Source organism: Pteropus medius, unplaced genomic scaffold (genome assembly GCF_902729225.1).
Source record: "Pteropus medius unplaced genomic scaffold, Ma_sr-lr_union100, whole genome shotgun sequence".
Lineage (NCBI taxonomy): Eukaryota > Metazoa > Chordata > Mammalia > Chiroptera > Pteropodidae > Pteropus > Pteropus medius.
This window is the reverse complement of record NW_024347791.1, coordinates 8,204,928-8,231,102: the sequence shown is the minus strand read 5'-3', so window position 1 is coordinate 8,231,102 and position 26,175 is coordinate 8,204,928. Positions and strand designations below refer to the sequence as shown.

The following is a 26,175-nucleotide window of genomic DNA, read 5'->3' as shown; positions in this document are numbered from 1 at the left end:
TGGTTTTTTTTTCTTCTTGTTAATATTATTGAGTCCCCAAGGAGACCTAAAAATTAGAGCTTTTACTTTACTCTATCTTCCTCTCTTTCCTCCCTCACTTTCTCTTTAGTTCTCAGTCTTTCTATGTAACGACTAAAATTTTAGTAATTCACTTATATTCATTGTTCACTCATTCATTCATTCATTCGACAAAACTTTATTAAGTGACTAATGTGCATCAAGTGATTTGTATGTTATCAATGGCAAAGACAGTACTTCTAAGGTCTGTTTAAAGTCTAGCTCTTAGAAAAAGATGTCTGCAGATTTTGATCATTAGACATTTCTAGATATTCTTTGAACCAACAGAAATTTCTATTTTTAATGTTTTTTTAAAATTATATTTGCCACTGAATGTGAATTTCAAATAGTTCCCAGTTTAGAGTTTTTTTTTTTGTTTTTTTTGCATCTTTGCAGAATATCAGGACTTGAAAGGTTATAGGCTTTGTTCTTCATTACAATTACGACAGATGTTAACACTTGTCCAACAGTCATTTTGAATAGACATGTGAAAAGTATTGTATGTGCATTAACTTGATAATTACAATGACCTGATGAGATAGATATTACAGTTATCCAAATTTTACCAAGGAAACTAAGGCTTGCTATAGGTTACATGATTTCACTAAGGCCTCTCAGCTGGTGATTGGCAAAGCTAGGATTTCAGTTTTGTCTGATCCCAAAGCCCTTGTTTAGTCACTGTTCTTTATACCATCTTCTGGCTATCAGATTATCCAGACCACTGGAAGGGAGAATTTGCGATGTGGGATGACCAAAGGGGCGGACATCTAGAGTGAGAATGGAGCTATTTTGACCTGTAACCTAGGCCACTACGGGGGCATAATTACTGTTCAGCCCACCTACACATGTAAGATGCAGGTCCCCTGAGGATGGCTGACCCACCCTGGCTGGCTTACCTTCTGAGCCTTGGGCATGTCGGTGTGGCGCTGGGCACGGACGGAGCGGGCCGACTTGGCAGGCTTGAGGGGTGCGCAGTACATCTCCAGCCTCCTCAGGTCACAGCTCCGGAAGCAGCACTCATCCACAATGCCTGTCTGGGGTGCCCTCCGGCTGCTGGAGCCATACCCCGTGGGCTTGTCTGTACAGATCAAATGCAGAGTGGCCTGGCTTTAGAGTGGAATACGCCATTGTCACAATTCTACCCAGCCCTTGAAGACTCTTCTCTCCCACACCTAGTCAGCTCACACATTTGAAAGTCAACCTCTTTTTGAAGCTTCTCCAACAATTCCTGCCCTCATAGATCTTTCTGGATTCCAATATGTCTTCTGGAGTCTTCTGTATCACACTTGTCAACACTAACTCATTCACAGCACACTTTATTTGTGTTAATTCTTCTCAAGTTCTCAGCAACCTTTCGTCAGGGACCTTGTCTATGCCCAATCCTAGCCTTTCCTTACATATCGGCTGAGTCGAGAGGCTTCTGGGAATATTAAAAGATTATGTATTCAGTTTCCTTAATTTTTTTAGCAAATCTGCATAGGTTTTATATGCAGGATGGCTCAAATGTTTGTTCTTTTGCTTAATTGCTTCCATTGTAAAATCAAATTGAGTGTCAATGATGTTTTAAATCTAGAAAGGGCTCCTCAGTTTACTGATGTGGAAACTGACACTCAGTTGTAAATGACTTGCTTAAGGTCATTCATGCAGTAGGTGGTGAAGTCAGGATTCAAACTCAGATCTACTCTCTGCAATGTCCAAGGGCCTCATAGAGCCCAGGAGACCTGTTGTGCAAGTCTGGGCAAGTCATTTAGGCTTCCTGGGTCTCAGTTTATCCATCTGTAAAGTGGGGCTAATAATATCTTCCTTGTAAGGATCTTTTGAGGATGATAATGTCTGAAAAGTATTTAGTATATAACTGCACATATGGTAGGTCCTAAATAAATATTGGTTTGCTTCCTCTGAGTTCATCTTTTCTTACTTGGTCTGTGAAGAAATAGTTTTTCTATTGATTATATCCCAAACCTTGGAACTTGGACTTGATGACTATAGCAGTGTGATAGAGCTCCTTCTCCTATCACCCAGAAAGACCAAAACACTCAATTCTGTTTTCTTATAGAATAACTACTAGCCTGAGACAGAATGAACTAAATGTCCATCTTTCATGTGATTCAGATTGCTCAGAGGGAACACCATAAGCCAAATTTCTTTTCATATTTGCAAATCAATTAGACCTCTTTACTCGGCAAGTAGGTTTCAGTTTGGTTTCATCTGTTTTAATTTGAACCCATTTTTTTCCTGGCTCTAGAATTAAGAGACAGGGCAAAACAAGCTTACACAGATCTTAAAAGGTACCTGAATTCTTTGTAAGCTTTTTGTCACAGTAGAACTTTCGTTAAACCAAATCTTGTTCATATAACAATATACAAAACAGACAAAAGCGAAACTGCTCAGGCTCAGGCAAGGAAGGGGGACCTCGGCTTTCTCTCACACCCTGACCTCCCATGGGAGGGAGGTAGAGGGCCTGAGTCTTCTCCACTGATGTCCAGGCTTCGTGGAAGAAAACTTGCAAACCATTGATCCAGAAGAATCCAATTCATCTGATGTATATTCAATCTCAATTCTGGACACAGAAGATAGCATTATGTTTTAAATAAAAAGTCCTTACATTTGCATAATAACGATACCATCTTTTAAAATGAAATTTTGAGAGTCAAAATCCCCATGTATATTTTGAATTCTCTGATTGGGGGAGATCAGATCCACAGTCATGGCCTCCTACCAAACTCATTTGGCCGCCTTGCTGCTGGAAGGGCCAACGGTTCATGGCATCCCCTAAGAGCCCAAATGCTTTCCTGATGCTTGGCACAGGAGCCTGGGGATGCTTCACTTCCTTCCCATAAGGCAGGTTTATTGTCATTGTTTAGGCAGCAGGGGGTAGTAACCCATTGAGGGTTCATTTGTGGTCTCTCTGGGAAGGGTCTGCTGTTTTCACTTGGGGCAAACCCTGTGGGCTCCTCATGTTTGAGAGGTTTGGCAGGGACCAGGCAGCTGGCCCTGACTAGAGCCTCACCGTGCTTTCACTTGCTGTTGGGAGATAACTGGTTTAGAAGACGCTCTGTTTTTGCTCACGGAGACTCAGTGGGTCCCTTGTGCAATGTAAACAATGTTTTTTGTTGTTTTTGTTTTTATAATCTTTTCCTGGGACTGTAAATTAAGGAAAAGACACAAGCAGGCTTACATGATTCTTTGTAATACACAAAGGATTTCCACGTACTTTTCGCAAAATGGCTATTTCAAGAGGATGAAGGGTCCACCAATAGCGTAGCCTGTGGTACACTTTATTTTTCTCTTGGGGTGGGGAGGAAGGAGAATGTGACTCAGCTTACTTTGAGGTAATTGTCCCTGTCATTCAGCACAGGTAATGATTGCTCTTTGTTGAAACTATGAATTTCTTAATGGGACATAATTGGAATTTGTTGTTGAATACGGAATAGTAATTTAATGTTTGGAGTTCGGGTGGTAGGATTGGTTCCAGAAACCCGCAAACTTGGCTAACTCAGAAACAACCGATTTCAAAATTCATGCTTTTGGATTGAAGATGGAAATGGATAGGGTTTGTGATTCTGGGACCTATTTAGCATTTCCATTTCAAGCATTTCTAAAGTAATCTCTCTTCTGAGACACCATAAGTGCTGGAGCTCTTTGCTTGTTACTGGAGGAAGACACTAAACTTCATCTTGGATTGGCAGAAAATGTTGTATGAATTGCAATATTCCCTTCTCGGTGACCACCAATAGCCATGAAACACAACACTAATTTATTCCTCTTGTGAGACAGAAAACAATCATCAGCACAGCAAAAAATAATAGCACACACCAGGCCTCTGGTTTGTCACCTCTCTTAGGTGAACTCAGTTTGACGTGGCTCAGTCTATAAAATAGCTGTGTTTTTCAGTCCATAGATCAATGCATTTAGAAACAGAAATTTAGGACTTTTCTGTAATGCTGTTTAAAGAAAGCTTACTTCATGTCTATCTATATATATATTTAATGTTATTGAAATGGTGTTATACAGACTTGGATTTTGCCATAAATGTAACTGCCAGTTATCTCTGGCTACCACAGTCTTAGAAAGATGTTTGTCTTTGTCTATTCATAATGTCTACAATGGAGTAATTGTACTTCATTGGGAATATATGAATATAACAAGTGTTTACCTATTTCCTTTTAAAGTTTAATTAATCCTTTGAAGTTTTCTATAGGCTTGATTTCTGGTTCTACATTAAGGTATTTAACAAAAAATCATTTCTCACCAGTTCAGAGGCTATAGCTGAGGGTCCAAGTTTTATCCTTTATCTTTGAATACTTCACATTACTTTTTTTCCCAGAACCAAAATAAAGACACTTATTGCAATGGGCTAACACTAGAAACCTGATATAATGTGGTTTACTAAAAAGACGGTAAAATAATTTGCTCTAGTATCAATTTTGAGAAAAATAGGGATTTTTAATGACTTCTCAATTACAGCTATTTTCAGTATGACTATCATTTTCATCCTCGCTTTTAAAAGCTCCTCATTAGGCACTATGCAATTCTGTTCCAGTGGGCAGAATCGGAAATGGTAGGTGAATGGGAAATAAATATTAGCTTAATATAAGGGAAAAAAATCCTAATAATTTGAACTCAAAAGTTTTAAAAATGGGATAGACTTTTTTAAAAAGGTACTGAACTTCCCATTGCTGGAAGCAGTTAAGTAAAGATTGTATGAACATCTGTTGTGAATCCTAGGTCATATTTCTGTATTGAACACAGTGTATGACTGCTATGGTCCTCTCTATTCTAAAGATTCTGTATCAGGCAAAGAAATGCAGGAAAAAATCCATCTAGGCCAAATCTTCAGTATGGTTGGAAGCCACTTACATTGCTTCAAGAAAGAGGCTTGAAAATTTTCTAACTTAGAAGGTGAAAACTTGTTTTCTATTTATTAAACTCCCCCAAATGCTCAAAACACTTTTCTTTACTTGATGCTGCAACAAAGGACAGGAGACTGGGATAGTCTCTTCTATAACTAAGTACAGTTTCAGATTTCTGTCATACTGGCATTATGGAGTGTCTGTAGACTCACTCAGTTGTTGGAGTGCACAGGCACGTATAAAATTCCACAGAACTTTCCTTGCTGACAAAGTCTTGACATTGAAAATTTGTATATGTGTATATTTATTTCGTCAGTAGTTTTTCTCTAGAGCATGCAGACCAAAGATTACTTAAGCAGGCAAGTCGGCCACCATGTAACCTAGGCCCTGAGGCTTCTGTGAGTAGACATAGTGTGTAGTCACAGCGCACTGCTGTATCTTGAAAGTTGGCCAACAGACAGAATTCCAATGGTTAAACAGCTGGCTTCTATAATAATAGCACTTCCCTTTAAATAATGCATGGTCAGTGGAGTAATTCAATAATCTTCAGGGCAAACTTGCTAGTTACAAGGGTTTTGGGCAGAATTGTGGTATCATCAAAACCACACCAATTAGCTGAGTCTCACATTTTGTCATGGTTGCAAGCTACTTACGTCCCTCCATCTCTGAAGGAGAAGGTGTAACACTGAGATTTAACTGAGATCATCACTTCCAGAGCAGAGAGCTCTGGTCCTTGATCATCACTGGTAAAAATGGTACTATCTCCACTGGTGCTATGTAAGGTTGTGTTTATTATAAGCCTATGGGAATGCAGTTGGAAGGTTGAATTCAACTTTAATTTCCTTTGAAACTTCCTCTTTTCTTCACCGAGAATGTTCTACTTTATTTTAACTTTATCATTGGAAAGAGGAGACATTGATTTGAAGAATCAGAATTTAAATGATAAAAAATGTAAACATTTTCCAAACAGGGAAATATACAGTTCTGAAGAAATACACTTGTTACTCTTTGGGTTTCAAGAAATAAAACAATTCTCTAGAAATTACTAATAGAAGGAAGTTCTAAAGTTGATCATATTTTGGAAGCAGGAAAAAAAAAAGTAAGAATTCAAGTCGGATTTTAAGAGCTGTTTCTAGAAAATTCACAATTATGTGTCTGATGGAAAACACAAATGAGATTATTAACTAATAAAAAACTAATTTGCATTTAATTTTGATTAACTGAGTGTCGATTACACAATCAAATATTACAGTTAAAGTCTATAGAAGCCAGAAAGTTAGGTCCCCTACACCAACTATTTATCCCAAACCTCCAGACATGTCAACAATTTAGAATAACTCAGAATGATTAGTTTCTTAGGACAACATTGCTCGATGGATCACCTCATCTGAAAATTCACTCAATTGACAGTTTTGCATGGGATACCAGCAAAAAAATTTATGTAAAATGGAGTAATCTTAAAGTTGTCTCCACTTTAGCATTTTAATTGCCATTTTCATTTGTGGAAAAATGGGGATCACTTCTCAACCTTTTCTATACATTTTAAGGCTTTATGTGGAAAACTAGACTCCTTTCATGAATTCCTAATATAAAGAAAATTGTGATGTGACTATTGTCTAGACCCAAAATGTAATACTGCATTGCATAGTTGATATTTTGGAAATAGTAGAATTTGCATTTAACTTAAAGCCTTTCGATAAGTCAGTATTTTGCCTTTTAAAAATTCTATGGAGATCAAACATTTTTAAATTAAATGAAATTATAACATTTTTGAGATATATGTAGTCATGTGCTTAGTAAAGCTGGGAAAAGAAGCTTTTACTTCTATAAACTTGCCATATCATTATGCACTTAGAATAACATGGGTATGTATACACACATACTCAAATAGAAAACAGGAATTAAATGACTTACCATTAGTATGAAAGCTATTGTCAAACGTTTTGACATTAGAATTCTTTTTGAAGAAGTTTCTTCTAAAATTTGTACCTACTACTTGCCTTATATGGTGCTAGTGTACTCTGTACATTTCTGCTTTTCTGCAGAAAGATTTTTTTCCAAGTAAGACTGACCTTTGGCATCTGTAAAAGTGAACAGTGAGAAAATGTCCTCTTTTCTATGAACTGCATGTCATAAACTTTTCTTGAAATCCTATCAAATTTAGGCATCGATTTCACTTTGGCCTGTGTTAATTTTTAATTGCCAGTGTTTGCTGGTCCCACTTCTTCTCAACTGGACGAACTCATCTTTTCTAGGAATCATGACCTTGTTCGACCTGCCACCACCCCCACCACTCAGCAACTCTTTCGCAGCTACTAAGTCCTCATAACCCAAAAGACCAAAGTCTTCCCGTTACCCAACCAAGTCAATGTTTGTGTATCTTTGGGTCTAAAAGGAATAAAGCAGAGCACTATGGGGCTGACCCTCCTTTTCTTCTGGAAGCTCCAACTCAAGGGCAGGTGTGAAAATAAGGCTATTCAGTCAGCCTCTGTCTCTGAGGCCAGGGAGCTAAATCGCAAAGCTTAGGGACAAGAGAACTAGACATCCAGAGAAGGAACATTACCGTTTTAGGACTCTTTGGAGAAATGGGCCGACAGAGTGAGAAGCAACGTGATGTATTACTTTAGCCTGATACAATGCCCTGGGGGATGAGCATCTTGCCAGGACAGCACAATTTATACTAGCTTAGGTCTGTTTCCAGGGCTTGGAGGAGATAGATGTAGCCAACAAAATTATACTTTGGCAAGAGAAATGCTATGCTGGACAGAAATGTTGTCCTGAGGGAATGGTTGGGTTTATCAACGTCTAAGGTAAAAGATAATCAAATGCCAAGAGGTCATTTTTATGTTTGAATTATTTCAGTTGGCCCTGCTATATAAGTTAGCTACCATTTTCTAGTTATAGAGCTTCAATTGTTTAGAACACAGTATAGGATTTGAGTATGATCTGACTGTGATGTCTGTCACACCATGAAGGAGTGGCTAAAAGCACAGGTTTTGGAGTCAGAAAGACCTGAATTCTGGCACTTATTCCCTGTTCCCCTTGGGCACAGCACCAAATCTTCTAAGACTCAGATTGTCTCATGTAAAATGGACATAATATGAGTAGCTCCCAGGGCTATTGTGAAGATTATGTGAGAATGTATGTAAAGTATTTTGCACAATGTCTGGTATGTAGTAAACTCTAAATAAATGTTAGTTTTCATAGTTATTATTATTATGGAGTTGAGTTGGCTAACACAGCTAGCTGGACAGCTATCTTCTTCCTCTCCTCCCCTTAAAAATGTACTCTTCCCAAAGTTTGATTGAAAAAGATGGTCTTTCCAGATAAAAGAGGACTGTTCTCCATTAAAATAAATGAATAACTGTTGTTTTGAAAAGATATCCAAACTTTATGTTGTATAGATAGTCTCGAATAGTTTTAATCTGGAATAGATAATTTATGAGAATGGATCTTCCAGTCAAGTCAAACAAGGCTAAGTCACATGGGCTTATCTTGACCTCTTATTACCTTTGATTTCTCCCAAATAATCCACTGTCTAAAATAATTGCATTTTCAGTGTTGGTATCCATTTCCTTATTTCAAAACAATGCTGCAAGGCATGGGATGAGTAAAATACATGGTCAGAAATGGTTTCTCAGTCACTTTTGATCCGCATATGTATTTCTCTCCTTTCTCTCTGCTCCATGCTTCACCATTTTCTTTTCTCTTCTTCAACTTTATCTTCTAGTCTCCTGCTATTGGCAGCCATTGACATTCTTCTTACTCACTGATGAACTTTAGGGCCAAAGCTCATGCTATGTGGAGTTCATGGTAGGCTAAGAATTAGAGTTTAGTTTCCTCCCTGGAATGACTGAGAACTAAGGCTTCTTCTCTTGCCAACCATGCTTTGGGAATAAGCAGCCGCCGAGTATACAATATCACCAGGCCCACTTAATCACTACTCCATCTTGGACCCATGCCGGACTGAGATGAAAACAGACCACAAGAGAAAGAATAAGAAGGGATGTTGAGGAATTGTGTATATGGACCTTAGTTATCTCTTTTTTTTTGAGAAAGCCTGTGATGGAAATTGTAAGATGAGCCTGGCTCCAACCTGGAGATTGTAACCATGCCACGAGCATTATCTCCTATATTGACACTGTTATTGTTAGTTTACTCTTTCAGATGTGGGAAGAGAGGCCTTACAGCAAACAGAAGGCACTCGTGAATAGAGGGTAACGCCCCTCTTTCTGGTGCCACAGAAAGATGAATCAGCCAAAGGGGTATTAAAACACATTCTCTTGATTTTTAGTTTCACTCTAAAGTCTATCATTTCTCTTTTCTTTGCAACTTGGCACCTGCCCTGTGTTCTCAGGGGCCCAGCTCCCTGTCAGTCTCCTTGCTCAGGCCTCTGTGTTTTGCTCGGGGCACATCTGGAGATTTTCCCAGGGGTGGGTGTGACATGGTCAGGATGGCAGGTGAAGGGGTGATGGCTGCCAGGGCAGTCCGGCGTATCTGAAGGGAGAGTGTCGGGAGGTAGAGGCCCCATAAGGAGAGGCATCCGGGCCTGCATCAGGGGGTTAGCTGTCAGAAGGCAGTCTCCACAGCAGCAGAGACAGGCCTTGGCACTACCACAGAGCAGAAAGAGCCAGAGGCAGTGACAAATTGAACACAGGGAGAGAGGAGGAGGGAGAGAAGGAGGAGGGAGGGAAAAGATGGTTAAGATATAACATGATATAAATAAATGCATGATATGCACTTCAGTGCCAGTTGGGTTGTATGTGATGTCCCTTTCATGCTGGTGTGTCAACAGTGTTGTTTCTGAATTGAAAGGTCCTGGGGAGTGTTTCTATGGCACCTAGCACAGTGCCATATGCAGAGATGGAATAAAAAGAAGGCAATATGGTATGTTGAAAACAACATTGGATTTGAGCCCCAGATCCTTTGTATGAACTCGCAAGTCATCCAAACTCTCTGAGATTCAGTTTTCTCATGTAGTCAACCAAATACTAGATAATATCAAGCACTCTTTCTAACAATATGACCCTAAGGATTATCTGGATGGTTATGCTACCCACTTTTTAGTCAATAATGTATATATGGCATATCAGTGCTTCTCCTGAATAACAGGGAAATATATAGTGAAATAAAAAGTTTGATGAGAGAACCAGGAGTTTCTTCTTGATCAGATTTAATTTTAGATGAAAACAAGATTCATAGGCTGAATTTAAGAAAAGCAAGGGTCAGTGTTGAGTTTGACAGAAGAAAATGGGGAAAATGTCCAATACGGAGGTGAGTTTAAGTAAGGGGAAGGGATATGACCATCTATGGGGACTGCACAAGCCAGCTCAAGACAGGATGCAGGTGTGAATTAGAAAAAGGATGAGAAAGAGGAGAGTCATTTGCTGGAGCTGTTGAAACAGTAGAAAGAATCAAACCATATTTTGAAAACCAGAGTCCTAAAGGCATTGAGGAATAAGGAAGATGGATGGCCCTCATTTGCGTGGGGACTTGGAAATGAAAATTAGTTTGAGAAGAGTCTTTCTAGAAATCCCTGGGCATGGCTTTTTACCATCACACTTCACAAAGCTGCATCTTTGAAGACAAGAAAGTGACAAGCCCTAGGAGGAGTACTATTGTTGACCATAATGTTGAACTTCCCAGCACTCAATGTGGCCAACATTTTATTTCACTAGTTTCCTTGGTGTCTGTCAATGGTACATGAATCCTCTGTGCAATATTCAGTTCCTTCCAGGGGGATAGATGCATAGTTTCCCTGGAAAATTCCAGGGAATAACTACATGTGACTTTGATAATGTGAATGAGCTTCTAGGCAGGTCATCCTCTCTGCCACTGGTGCCCAACTTCTTCCCAGGGACAAAATTAGAAGATGAGCATTATAAGCATGGTTTTTCAAGTGCCATCCCGTTTTTTGGTAAAATAAACTAATGTTAAGGTTATTAAAAAATTTTAATCTGTATAAAGAGTTCTCAAGCGAATTCTAGTATTATTCATCAAAATACTAAGCAGGTATGCAGCTAGGCCGAATGGTTCATTTAGAAAGTGATTATTTATGATTTCAGGAACTTTCAGCTAAAATCTAGACTTATTAGTCCATCCTTCATTTCTTTTCTTTCTATGGATTTTGCTGCTACAATTTTTCTCCCTTTTCCCTTAATATTTGAATTCTTAAACACAACCACGAGACTCTAAGTGCTTTCCTCACTTTATTGTATTTTAGAATTTCATACATCTTTGGACATGAGAGCAAACTCAAAGTCGACTGAAGAGGTTTCTTGGTAATCTTCTGGTAATCACTGAGCATGTTAGCTTTTAACTACCTATTCCACTGCTCCCGCCCGCACCAAAACAAACAAACAAACAAACAAAAACTATTATTTTTCTGAATTGGAGAAGTGAACTATGAATAAGGAGAAAGAGAGGTGTGGTTAGGTTGCAGCCTGTCTCTGAGCTAAATCCTGTTCTTACCTGGCACCAACATCATGCTTACATCTCTAAATCTCATTAAGTGCATTTTGGCAAATATTATTATCAATCAAGAAAATCCTCTGATTCTCTTATTTATTTTGCTAAATTAAGCAAAAATAAAATTTTTTCAGCTTGGAATATGGCTGGAGAAATTGAACTTTTTGTTTCTTCTCACATATTCACACATGCTATGAATGACATTGTTCTGCTCTGGGACCCCACTCTGAGGCAATGGTCATTTGGCCTTCTAGCTAATCACTCGTTTCTATGAATTTCCTTTCCGAGAACTGGAGACAGTGCTTCAGCAGTTATTTTCAATTTATTACAAAACCTATTCATGGTTAGCCTCATTAGGAGCAAGCAATGTGAAGCCTAATGTGTCATAGAGCTGAGGAGGCTTCTTTGTGCAGGGACACTGGGCCAGGATAACTGCTTGTGGGACATTTGATTTCCCTCAACACTTGCCTTCTGTCTGCTCTCTTTGGCTCAGATCTGTGTTTGGGAAGGCCTTATGGAAGCATTGCTTATGCTAATATTTAGGCATAGTTAGCTCTGTCTTAAGTCTAGCAGGCAGCGAGGGCCCAAGTTCAGGGGCTAAATGCTTTCTTCTGAAAAGTCTTTCAGCAGGGCAGCCTCCATTCTATTTTTCCAGACTTTCAGCAAGTGTGAATGCTCCTTGACTTATGGCAGGGTTACGTTAAAATAAATCCATCATAAGTTGAAAATATATCTTAAGTCAAAAATGCATTTAATATTACACTAAAGAGTATGAGTTGTTTACCCTTGTGATCTCATGGCTGACTGGGAACTGGGGCTCACTGCTGCTACCCAGCATCACCAGAGAGTATCATACCTCATATCACGAACCAGGAAAAGGTCAAAATTTGAAATTCAAAGTACAGTTTCTAATGAATGTGTATCACTTTTGCACCATCATGAAGTAGAAAATTGTTAACTCAAACCATAGTAATTCAAGGATCAGCGTGTACTGGCTTCCTTATAACTCGACACTAAGACTCTCACACCCATGAGAAAGAGTATCAAATTCATTAACCTCTTGCTGGGTATGTCTCCATAATCACCACAATGTCAATTAGATGCATATTTGTGTGAAAACTGAATATATAAACCTTTAAGTTATGGGAAGGAATGACCCCTCAAGGTCTTGTAGCAGCTTCTGTATAATAGGGATGAGAGGAGATAAGTGAAGCTTTTTAACTCTGGTAATAGGGGTTCTGATAAGAGAATGTAGAGAGAGCTACACACATCCCTCATTTCTGAACTGTGAATTTAAGTCATTGACAATGACTTTTAAAGAAAAGGATGATAGGAAAAAGGGAGATGTTGGTTTAGAAACATTTTAATATACTTCTAAGACTTCTAATTTATTAATTTTTGTTCTTAAGCAACTTCTAGTCCTCTTCTTCTTCCTCCTTTGCTTCTGGTTCAAGAGGAGACTTTGGTAGGGTCACTTGTGACATCTTAGTCTTCTGGTTATCTTCTCATGAACCAGTGGTCCCATGGTCCACTGATATCTGCCCTCGGCAGGCATTTCCTGCAGTCAGGTTATGAACCATCATAAATTCCATGCATTCTTCAGAACATCTGCGCCTTTTTTTGCCACATTTTTTTTCCTGGTACTCGACAAGCCACAAATCACCCTGGACTTCTCTTTCCAGCCTGTTGATGTCTTAATATTCTCCTTTCAAACCAAATTCCTCCCTTGCCCTTGGCTGTGGCTCTTGGCTTCCCAGCCTTCTCACCTACTCCGTCTGGGTTAGTCATCTGTGGCATCACCAGTGGTGTCTCTTTTTCCTAACTTTCTCTCTGAATTTAGGAGTTCTTTCAAATGTCAGAATTACTATGCAGACCATGCTACCTGGTTTGAGCACGGTTAAGCTCCCTAACATGACTTAATCATAGTAGTGCAGATACATCTATGCAGCAAGAACACTTGAGAAGAATCAAACCTAGAGGAGACTGATTAGCTAATGAGAGAGAAGACACTATAACGAGACCCAAAGCTATAATCAAATGACATTGGAAACGTTTCCATTAAACACTAGTTTCTCATAAGACTGAAAGGGGGCATTTCATTCTTCTGTTTATTTTATATTTAAATTTATTTATTTGACATTTAGAACAATAATAGAAAGGGGGGGGGGCTTTGCAATACTATACTACCAAGAACTTTTTGTTGAATGCTTCCAATTAAGCTACTAGAGCAAATATTACTTTTCATGTCTTATCTCATTTATATCCTACAGCAACTACATGGAGTAGGTATTATTATTATTATAGTCATTTTACACATGAAGAAACTGAGGTTTAGCAATGTTAGTAACTTAATCCAAACCATATAGCTAGTAAGTTGCAGAGCCAGTTCAGCTCAACTGAGAACATCTTGAAAGTGGGGAATTCCCAGGTAAGAAAAAAACTCTAAGTTGACACTGTTACTAGGATTCTCCCAGGTACGTGATGCCAATATCCATGAAGGATATGGGTGAGGTCATCTAAGTCAGCCCACCAACCCAAGGGTTTGAGCAGGCGCAGTAGATAGAGTTTTAGCTGAGGCATTCCAGAGAGTGCCAGAATGAATGCCATGCATGGCTTTCGCCCTTGAGAGAGAAGTCTGTGCCACCCTGCAGTTGAGGGCAAAGCCGAGTATTGGATTTTCACATCTCACCCAGTACATTGTGGATCTTTCCAGTTTCAGGAGGGGCAATCAGCTCTGTCATGCAGCCAGACCATCTTGTTTTTGATATCCTTGAACTGCACGGTTGTGACAACTTTAGCAGAAATTGAAATATAGAAATTCTACTCATAATCTTGGTACCCTAATAAATCACATTACCTTCATTTTTCTATTTTTTCTAGTTATCCAGACACATGCATCATTTTTCTGACATAGCTACAGTCACACCCTAAATTTAATGTAGTGTTGTGTTTCTTTCACTTAACATTATATTGCAAGCATTTTCCATATTGCTACGTAATCTTCGTAATCATAATTTTAAAGCTGCAGATTATTTTGTTGAGTAGATCTGCCATCATTTTTTTTTTTTTAACCATTTTCCCATTAGTGTACATTTAGGCTCTTTTCAGTTTTATTGTGATTTTAACTAATGCAGCAGTGTCTTTGTGCACATAACTTTCTACTCCCTTGAGATCGTTTATATGAATAAATTCCCAGGAATGGAATTATCGAATCAAAGGATATTATCAAACCATTTTATTCTGATGAAAGCTCACGATTTTATATAATGACCAGAAGGGAAGACCAAAGGACCAAAGCAGAGAATTATATCCAGATTTTCTTCCATGATTAGAAAAGAGACAGCCAAGGTGGAGCACAAACAGGAATCTTACCTGCATCCCGTGAATGAATATAAAAGAACCAATTTCTGTTTTCAATTACTAGTGCAGTTTCCTCTGAAGGAAACATGGGGTGTAACCAGGACTTGGGCTTGGCATCCAAAAGTTTGCTAAGTAGAAGAAAAACCAGGGAAAATGAAATTGATGACAAGAGACCCTGGTTCTCAACTTTCCAAACCACCAAGTACCTGTGAATTTTCTTCTCTAGGATGGGGAGGCGAGGGGTTCAAGGAACCAAGATAGTACCACTGCATGGAGCGGGGGAATGTGTTCTAAATAATACATGCTCTGCTCCCATGCTCCTTCTGAACCCAGGTCCTCTCTGGATCACCAGGCTTCTGCCTAATCTGCTGTAATATCCCTGACACTCTGCCTACCCATCCAACTCCAAATTCAGCCAACTATGTCTTCCCTCTTTCTGCCACATTATTTCTCTCCTGCTTATAATCATGCAGCCACAAATGTTTATCGAGTACCTACTATGTTCTAAACACTGCTCTCAGTACTGAGGATCTGATGTGAACAAAACAGATAAAAAAAAAGAGTAACAGGTCATCATCTCCTTTGTAACCTGATGACTGTGACAATCCTAAAGGGAACTGTAGTGCAGAGATGCCGAACTTAACAGTTCAGTGACAACTGCTCAGAGCAATTGAAATCTGAGTCTAGCAAGAGAAGTTGCCTTTAGGTCCCCGTGAGAATCCTGGTCTGAGGACTTTGTTCCCACTAACCTCTCTGAAGGTTTAAAACGATTCCCCTGTGCATCATAAACTATCACTTTACTATCTGTTAGGCTTTATTTATTTGTTTGTTTGTTTGTTTATTTGTTTGTTTATGAGAACTGGCCCAATCCCCCAACTTGATTTGAAATATCTTAAGGGTAGAAACTCTGTCTCATATTTCCATGTCTAGAAACACAGTACTGGGCACTTATCAGACACTTCATAAATGATAAGTGAATTGAAAAGTCGAGTGCACAAACAGGACACAGAGAGGCGCAACATGATGAAGTTTTTACATGGGAAAGGAAAAACCAACATCAGGACCAATCTCTGTGTCTCTGCTTCCCTTCTCATTAAAGGGGGATGATAATAGTATTTACCAGGTTGTGATGAGTTAAGGCACATAAAAAGCTGGGAACAGCAAAAGACACAGAGCAAGCACTCATGAAATGTCACCTTCCATCACCATCCTTAGCATCACCATGAATGAATTAATTCTGAGGCTGTGTGGTGAAGTGGTTAGAGTGCAACCTCCCCAGCCAGTTCGTCTGAGCTCAGAGGCTGATTCCACCATATCTAATTCTGTGGCTGTGGGTAAGGTACTTAACCTCTCAATCCTCATTGAAAAAGGGAATGCAAATGGTACCCACCTTGTGATGAATGCATGAGTAAACACCAAAAGTTAGTTACAATGACTAAGTAAAGAGTCAGCAAATGGCCATTATGTGCCTGGACTTGAGGTTCGGAATACAGATGAGGACAGAGGAGATGCAGTCTTTGGCCCCTCCTCTCCTCCCCTGTCAAAAGCCTGCAGTTCATAATGTGTGTTGGCATTGATATTCCATATAGATAACTCCAGAGCTAAGTGCAGACAGTTTACAAATCACTTTCACACACGTTCTGTCCTTCAGCCATTTCAACAACCTCACGAGGCAGATGGAATTAGTCCCATATTATGGATGAGAAAACAGAATTTAAGTGACTTTTGAATGTGGAAGCTTCTTTGATTTTAAATGGTAAAACTTCTCTACCCACATTCTTGTACCCTAACTCCCTTGTAAGGATGGATTTCAGGTTCATAAATCTTTGGGGTTTCCTGAAGCAGCCAGAGCTCAATCTAACATGCTGTGGGATGGGTGGGGGGAGGGACTTACACAATGCTACATTATTGGTGCCTCTCAAATTTGACCCTTCATTAGTTATTACCTGGAGGGCTGACTAAAACATTGCTGAGCCTCACCCTCAGAGTTTCTGTATCAGTAGGTCTGAGGTGGGCCCCGAGAATCTGCATTTCCATCAGTTCTCAGAGGATGCCAATGCTTCTGTGTGATGTAGACTTCCAACATGTGTGTATACGATTAAGTAGCAGAGCACTAGAGAGGAGGAAAGAGCCGGTGAGAACTGGAGTCCTGGGAAAGATCTCTTACATTTTAAATACTCCAGAATGGCTTCGTATCTCTTTGATAACTGCCTAATAAAGGTATCCATATGTTAGTCTAGTAGCAGAACCAGTTTTTATTGGAAGAAGAAGAAAAAATCATAACTCTCCAAAGCAAGAAACTAAATTGAAACAAAAAACACATGTTGACCTTTTTCCCTTCCTTGCATTTTTTATTTGCACAGTCTGTGTCATTCTGACTTCTAGCTAGCACCTGAAGACAACAAGCCAGGTCACAGGGAAGGAAATTAGAGCCTTAAAAAATTCCCCAGCCAAATGGAAAGCTAGAAACACAAGGATATCCTATAATAGCGAAAGCTGCCTTTACCAAATACCAGGTTCCATTTATTTTTAGGCTATTAAAGTTGTCGGGTGGGTATTCGAGCCAGTCTGCACAATTGTAAAACTTAGTTCAGAAGACAGACTTCCTGAGGAACCGAATCTACCTTTTCTGTGTCTTCACCTTTTATAACCTCCTGGGGTAATGCAGAAAAGCTGAGCAGGTGGAGTGGGTTGTTGGCATACCTTCGGGACCACATCATTAAAACATCCTTTCACAAATCATTCAAAACTGGTGTGAAAGGAGAGCAAAAGGGAAATACAGTACTGATGATTGCCTATAGAACCGAGGTGGTTACATGAACCAAAGGACATTCAATTTTGCAGAAAGAAAAATCTTAGTTTGTTATTTGTCACTCAGGCTACACACAATCACCAACATTTCTCAAGCAAGCGTCGAGATCAATCCTGCCGAGGCAACAGGGTTAATCAATCCAACTGCTTCCATACAGAAGTGACAGGAAGAGAGCAAATGCTGCTCTATTTCTTTTCCAAGCCTTTCTCATGAGAGGGTGTGCGAGGCTCCCATAGCTTTAAATCAAATGGTGCCCTGTAGGCAGGAAATCCATACTGGGAGCTTGGGGAGGAAAGCAGGGGTCACTGCTGGCTTGGCAATTATAACTTTCCTCCAGGTCTCTGTTTCCATTTCTTTTTAAAGAAGAACTTGGGTTTTTAATGATTCCCTTTTTAGTCACTTCCTTCCAGTTGCCTCACTAGGTCATTTTCAGCACACGCCTTCTTCACAGATCTATTTCTGGAAAAGATGGGAGGGAAAATGACCTCATTTACTAATTGGAAAGCCAAATGGGTATCCCCAAGATTGGTTGATACTTCTGTGTTGAAGGGTCTCTCTATTCTCCCTGGCTGTTTCTGAGGCAGCAGCCACCACAGGCACGGGGACACTTAACAGTACCCCTTGTGTACTGAGTGCTCTATCAAGGCTGCAGGAAGCTTGAGAGGAGGAGGTAGAACACTTGGTCCAGTCCCAAGAGGTCAATATGATCTGAGAGTATAAACTTATTAGAATTTTAGTACCAACAGGTCCTTAGAAACCCTCCAGTTTGTGGGTGAATTTTTGTAGGAGGCCTGTGAACCCTCTGTCTGCATGATGTGTAATTAATTATGTGTCTGTGGATTTTCCTGGAAAGAGGAAACTCAGACACAAGATTTCCAAAAGGCTCCATGATCTGAGGAAACTAGAGATGTACATGGCCAGCCTCACAGAGGAGCTAGTCATTTCTATGTCACCTTTCAGGGCTGGCCTGCACATTGGCTGCTGTGATTGCAATCCTATTCCAAATACCAAGTCCAATGTCAAAAGACATGAAAGGACCCCAGATGCATCCTCAGCCCAGCATTCACCCGAGTGTCCTTCAAGAGGTTCCATGCAAAAAAAGCTTAGGAAACAGTTCCAAAAGTTATCCCAGTTTGGAAATTTTTAAGTTCGCCAGCCTATCTAAGGGTGTGAGAAGTTCTGCCTTGAAGACATCTATTTGGTGGCACTGAAATCCACTCTCCCCTCATTCAATGTCCCGCTGCTTTTCCAGGAATGTCTATTAACTTCCTGATCCTGAAATTCCTTTTTATCACATCTTTTGGTTAAAGATGTGATAAAGAGTCCTCTGGAAATATCAATAATTAAATAAGGAACAGTGCATTATCAGCCATTAATATTGCAGCAAAAGAGTTCCAAGTCTGGGAAAGAAACCATGAGGAAGGTTGGTTTGCTCAAGGGGAATGGTTCACAGTAGCAGAACCCTGCTAAGCTGCAAGGTCTTTAGAACCCCTTCCTTGGGGAGATCTCACCTATCTTGCCCACCTAAGGTAGCCACCACCCTGAGGTCTGTCATTCCATTCCTTTTTCCCCTAAATATTTATCAAGATTGGACAAGGTAGTGTTTAATTATTGGTTGACTTGCACTTTGTCTCCCTCCTCCTCCACCTGCATTGGAATGTGAGATCCACTGAAGCAAGAGCCTTATCTGTCCGGGTCACTGCTGTAAACCCAACACCCACCACCGGTCTGCAAAAACTAAGTGCTTAATGAACACATTTTGTATTCATTAATGGACCTATTACCAAACGGATAGAGAAACTGATTTGTTTGTAGTCCAGTGCCTATATCACTGGTGCTGGAAAAAATGTGGAATAAATGAATAGCAGGGTTCTGTATTGCTTTTCATAATCAAACCATGTTTGTGGCTATTGGGAGAAATGAGTGATACTCAGGCCCTTCTAGTATTGATATAAGTTGAGATTTCTTCCTCAATAACTGAAATAATAGACTAGAATGTTTTTCAGATTGTACTAAGGCAGGAAAAGATCTTTAAAGATTAGGAGGTAGGATTAGAATTTAAAATAACCTTTAACAATTTAGAAAGAGGGGAGGTCATTAAAAACAGGAAGATGTTTAAAATAGACAAAAAATGGGCTCCAACTGGCAGACACAAGTACTATAGCAAAATAACTGTGAGCCCTGAGTGAGTACAAAAGCACAACAAAATTGTAATATGAGGTGAGTGAATGTCAAGAATTATGAAATGGAAGCCTAGAGTAATCCTTCCACAAAACTTGGCATTGCTAAGGTTTTAATTAGAGTGGGAACTCAGATTACATCCTTCTATTTTAAGACTCATTTGGAAAAGCTGGAAAAGATCCAGAAAGGAGTCAAAAAAATGATTATCTGGATGGAAAATGGAGTTAAGATGTAGCCCCCAAAAGAAGAGGCTAAGAGGTGACTCAGTCACCACTGCCAGGTGTAAGAAAGGTTATTATTACACAGAGTATCCTACCTCATCTCCAGGACTAAACAAGGGTAAACAGGCTCGTGCTACACTGAAAATGTTTCCACTGAAACTTTGGGAAGAATTTCTTGATTGTAAGGGGGAAACATGCGGACTCCAGGGCACTGTGGGAAGCTGCCCTGGAGATCTTTAAACGTAGGATGACAACCATCTGACTTGGAAGGCTTAGATAGAGGCAGGGGACTGGGCCTAAGGACCTCTTGGCTTTCTTTCCATCTTTGATTCTGTGTTCGGAATCATGGCCACTAAGCACCCCTATTCTGCAGTAATCCTCCATTCCCATCATAAGACAGATCCCACACCGTCAAAATCCGAATGGTGTCTCCTGGGAGAAGCTCGATTGTTCTCTTCTGAATGGGAAGGAAACTGATAGTGTTGCTTCAGCTGCTTCCCTTCCCCAGCCCCCACAGAGAAAGGCCAGTTCTTGTCCTTATGGGCCTTCCCAAATACTGGAATGGGCCTGCTCTCCATCTTGTGTGGGATTAGAAGATGTAGGTCCAGTTGGAGACGGTTGACACTGCCAAGAATCAAGGAACATCTGAGCTACAAGGCATTTCAGAGCTAATTCAGACCGATCCCCTTGCTGTTCAATAAGGAACTGAGAGTTTGAGGATTAAATAACTCTCTCCAGATCATGTGGCCAGTTCTTTCCACCTGGGACTGAAATCCAGGCCTTCTGGCTCCTTATTCCACACTATCTCCTCACTACCTGTGTTTGTACTTCAGTTAGAAGGAACATTTTTTAATGCAGATAGAATGTGTTAAAACATATCTTTGGTGGCTGAACTGCAGGTGACAAAAAGCACGAGGAAGAGTAGAAATCCTACTAGTAGGTTATGGATGCCTGGTAGCATTATTAAGCTTGAGTGAGCAAGGATGGGTTTTTTGTGGAGGTCATTTGTGATGTAATTGGATGATCCTCAGTTCTTTTGAGACTCCAAAATGGCAATTTTTTCCCTCTTTTTCTTTTAAAAAATTACCGAAAATTTTAATATTGGGTCGGGGAAGACTGTGCAACAGCTCTTGCCAGTGCGAGAAAACTTCCAAACTTATTCCTCCGGGCTGCCCTCTCTCTAAGTTTTGGATCAGCACCATTAATTAGCTATGAGACTTGTCTTTTGCACACCCCACTATGATTCAATATCTATAAAACCAAAGTTAATGTCTTTGCCATTGACTAAAGTCAACCAAAGTCGAATTCTCCTCTGGACTTGCCCATGTCTGTGCCATCATCCTCTTGTTTATCCAAACTCAAAATATTCCTACCATCTTTTACTACTTTCTACTCCTTTTTACCTTTGTCCAAGCAGGCAGCATATTATATCAAGTCCTCCTATATCACACAGCACTCACGTGTCCCTCTTCTTGCCCATTCCCACCACTCCTGCAAGGTTCCAGTCACTCATGATCATCCTGCTTCCAGCTTTTTTCTACTCTTGATTCATCTTTTAGAGTACAGGAAAGGTGGCAGGTGATAGATAATGGCAGTTTCAGAAGTGGGAAGTGGGAAGTAATTGGGAGGAACACTGTGGAATGGATTAATTGAGAGAAATATAGTGCTTCAAATCTTCAGGGACATGCATGGACTTCCCATGGAATGTGGAAAGGGATCACAAGCCATTTTATGTAGATACTGGATAAAAGCATGACACATGGGGACTGAAAAACCTGGCAATATCTTGTCTATACACACACTATCTCATTTAATTCTCACAACAATCCTATGATATGGACACTATTATTAATTTCATCTTAAAGTTGAAAATACTGAGCCTTAGAAAGTTTATTAATTTTTCTCAAACTCACTCACCTATTAAGTGACCGAGTCAGTATTCAAACTCAGCCTTGCCCGAGCTTGAAATCATTCTACTATAGTGCTTCTCAACTTGAGTAGAAACTTCCTGCCTAGACAGGAAACCAATGGGATGAGCTTAGTGCATCTTAGAGCATCTTCTCAGATGAATTTAGCATGAAACAATGAAAAGTAAAGCCTAATACACCTCTTAACCCATTTACCTGATATGGCATACTGGAAGTAACAAAAGAGGTATATTTTTCTTTACCATTTTCCAGGGTGACTTTCCACAGTAGTTTTCTTGGCCTGATAAACAGAGTGAAGTGAAAATAAATGTTCTTTGCATTCTACAAAGCCCACTAACTACCGCATCCCACCCCACTCCAACATTTTAGGCCCCTTTTCGAGCTCTGCTGCTCATGTCATTATTTACAGTGCTGAGAAGTTTATTAATTGCTTTTGTCTTATTCGACATCATCCAACAAAGACAGAAAGAAAAGGGCAATCAAGGGCAAAGATATTCTCCTGAGCTGCCACTCATTTGCTCTAACACATCTGGTTAATGGATAGGGTATGAAATTGCTCAAGAAACATGGCCATCAGGAGTATTGTTAATGTGTTCATGCCCAAGTTGGTCTAAAGCCTTGACCAAAGCCAACTTTAAATGAAGGCAGAACAATAATAATAATAATGTCAGCTGAACATCTGCTATATACCAGGCACTGTGCTAGGCACTGCTGGCCATCTCACATCATCCTACAGGAACCTAAGGGGGAGGTATTATTTAAGATTTTGATGGCATGGGAAACAGTTCAGAGATCACACAGCTCATCAAGTGGTGCTGCCAGGATTGGCATCTGAATCTAGCTGACACTAGTTGAACCTTTGATTCTATAGTGCATAGGTGAGCACCTAAGTAATACAACTTAAAGAGCTCTGGGAAGATCCTTCTGGCAAGAATTCCTATTCATTTCCCAATATCCATTCTCCCTCTTTCCATAATAATAAAAATAGTAATTCTCAGCCAACTTTGTTTCCTGGCCTCCCTTGCAGCTACATGTGGCCATTTGCTCAAATTCGAAATAATGGAATATAAGTAAAAGTGTCCACATGACAGCTTCTAGGATCCTGCCTTAAAAGACTAATGGCATGCATCCTTTGCTGCTTTTCAATCTTCCTGCTGGCTGGAATATTGCTCCAAGTTGCTCCAGGAGCTATCTCAGGCCATGCAGATGAGGGACATAATATAAGGAGGATAAAATAGAATACTAGAAGGAGCCTAGATCCTGGAAGCTTTTGTGCAACAGAATTGCTGTTCAGCAAGTAGTTCAGCTGCCCTGAACTATGTATCTTGAGATTTCTACAAGAGAAATAATTAAACTTCCATGTTGTTTAAGCTAATGTAATCCTGGAATTCTGTTACTTGTAAGATATCTTAATAAGATAACCACTTATCGAATAAAGAGTTCATTGAATGTCACTGGCTAGTTACTGGTACCTCAAATGTCCCTATTATAGTTTTGTTCCATTGGATTAAGATATATTTATACAGAAATTCTGGGAAGGAAGGTAACAGGTCACCCAAAGTTCATGAACAGTGGAGGAGGAGGCACAAAATAGACAAGCCTGAGGCGTGCCTATGATTCTGTGGCAGGCCCTGGTAGGTGCAGCCATGGAGGGTAGGGGCCAAGATGGAAGGGGTAGAGCAGACTTAGGGCCTCCCTTGCTCTTAACAATATGGAAGAGGCCCAATATACATTTTGTCTACTTAACAGTTTAGTTCAGGGGCTGTTCTTTTCTAGGAAATTCACCCAGATCTATGATTACACAGAGCAAAGGTTCAGGTTACAACAGTATTGAATAAATGGTGATTATGACACCTCTGAATCTGTAATACTAGTCTGAAATGTTAGAGGTAGGGTCAGATGAATAAAAAGTTCCCTCAATACTGCCTCATAGGGGAAAAGGGCAGCAGCCTCTCTGAGTAGTCATTCAGTGATTTATTCACTCGTAAATTCATTCAACCATCTTATTTACTGTCTACTATATGTCAGACATACTTTCTATGGATTAAATATTAAGAAAATATAAAGAAAATTTTAATCTATGGAGACAAAATTATTTCTAATCTAGATAGTCTTCCTGCAGAAATAAGTGCAATTCAATTTAAAAGCAAGTCACTTTAAAAAGTGAACAAAATGATTGGTTATCCTCCATATTTAAGATGCTGTCCTAAGTGTTGTGGAGTATGAGAAAATGGTTGGATAAGGCAAAGCTTTGGCCTTCAAGGAGTTTACACCCAGCAGAGTGATGAGCTAATCCATAATTAACCACAATACAAAGCAGAATGATGTTAAGTGCCTTGGCAGGTACAAAGAACAATAAAAGTTTAGAGAAGGAACCCTGTTGAGTCATGGAGGGGTCCTCCACCCATGAGAAAATGACCATCACATGGATTGCTATAACACCCCATTGTTATGGTTCTCTGTTTGCAAAACAGGGGAGGCAGTAGGGCTGTTCTGCCACCATTGTCCCTGCCACTGGGGGGATTTGAGCAGAAGCCTCTGTCGTCTGTCAGGACATTGAAGAAGGAATTGCTTTCTTAGTAGAGAGATTTTGTGAGTTCTGAGCTCTTTTCCAACCCTATATTTCCAATTCTACCTTTATTCTTGACAGAAACTCTTACCCTCTCAAATTCCTAGGGTTTCTAAGTCTTATCATGTTATGTCCACTTGGCAGAAGCGAAGCACAGACATGGGTAGGCACGGAGACCTCCAAAAAACCCCCACCTCATAGATTCTTTTTTTCTTTTTTTCATCTCTTCCAGTAGAGTAGTGAGAAAGAACATATCCAAAAGGTAGTCCCAAGGATGAAGTGCAAATTAGTAATTACAAAACAGTCACGGAGATTTAGAGTATAGCATAGGGTATGCAGTCAATATTATCATAATGTGGTGCAGTGCCAGGTGGTGCTGGGTAATTAGGGGGGCGAGAATCACTTCATGGATTGTATAAATGTCTAACTTTTTTAAATTAAAAAAAAAAAGTGTAAAGTGATGGATCCTTCTCAACTGAGAAAATCCATTCAGAGTAGATCTGATTTTCAGGTGTGGATTTTCACATAGTAGATTCTTTAAAGGAAAAAGCCCTCTTTCCCAGGGCTTTTATTATCCTCCTATCACTCTTTCTTTTCTTCACTAAATTTCATGCTTTTCTTGCCCAGTTCACTCATTTACTGCTCAAAGCTGAAAATCTCCTTACTTTTACACAACTCTCATAGAAATTGCTCCATTACAGAGTAAGAGAGTAGCACAAAGAGCTAAGTGAACTATTTTGGCTCTGACAGGAACTGCATTTTGCCTTCTGGCGTTGCTCTCTGACTTTCTTTGTGAATTCTCTCTTGCTCTGATGGCCCCAGCAGCTTTCTGTCATGAACGGAAACACAGCCACCAGGCAGTGCTCCACTTGGAGACAACTAGACCCCTGATAACTCTAGGACTAAATTAGACCTGAGAAAACACTGCTTTTCTGGACATCTCAATCTCTTTTACCACCCCCACCCCACCCCCTGCCCGTTTGAAGGCCAAAGCTATTCACCATCTAATTTGGTTATTACTCTATGTTGGCAAATATAGATAGAGGACATATTTGTTTTCTTTTTTTTCTTTTATACTCATTTGGTGACTTAAACAAGTTCTCTTGCTATTTTAAATTTCATTTTCTTAATATCTACATGCATTTGTCACCATTCTATTCTTCTATCTATGCAACTAATATTGATTTATTCTTTTTAATTCTAATAAGACTCCAATAATATCTTAGGTAGATTTTCAAAAGAAGGATCTTGGGTCATTTTCCCCAAAACGCTGTTATTTGCAGGATTTGGAATCTAGGAATACAGAATCATACAAGTTTAGCCTTGTAGGAGGCTTCATATGATCTTATTACAGAGAGTGAGTCTGATCGTGTCAGAGGCAAGAAAGGGAAAGGAACTTGGCAAATTAGAAAGGCTACTGGTGAGAAAATAAGCAACTGTCAAAATATACATTCTAATGTCATATCAAGTGAGTCAGTTTCATATCTAGGATTTGATCAACGGTTCCCCATACATAGTCTAGCTTTTTACTCTTCAGACTCTTCTATGTAGACCAACTGACTACTAGATGGGAATTGAGTTAACCAATGAGGTCGTATCAATATCTGTGACTTCCTTATAGACTTTATCTTTAAGCATCAGAGACACTTCGCTCTCCCTTTCAAGGAACACTTGAGAATTTTCTCAAACAAGTAATTGGAGAACTATCTAACGTTTTCTACTATTC

At 39.7% G+C, this 26,175-nt stretch overlaps 1 protein-coding gene across 4 annotated transcripts in view; it reads right to left on the bottom strand.

Moving 5' to 3' along the window:
• Positions 1–26,175, bottom strand: part of IGF1 (insulin like growth factor 1) — a 72,420-nt gene that overhangs the window by 17,823 nt on the left and 28,422 nt on the right. For all 4 annotated transcript variants that reach the window (XM_039877950.1, XM_039877951.1, XM_039877953.1 and 1 more), the window contains exon 3: positions 954–1,135. In XM_039877950.1, coding sequence (XP_039733884.1) covers positions 954–1,135 — 182 coding nt within the window. The remainder of the gene's footprint in view (positions 1–953; positions 1,136–26,175) is intronic.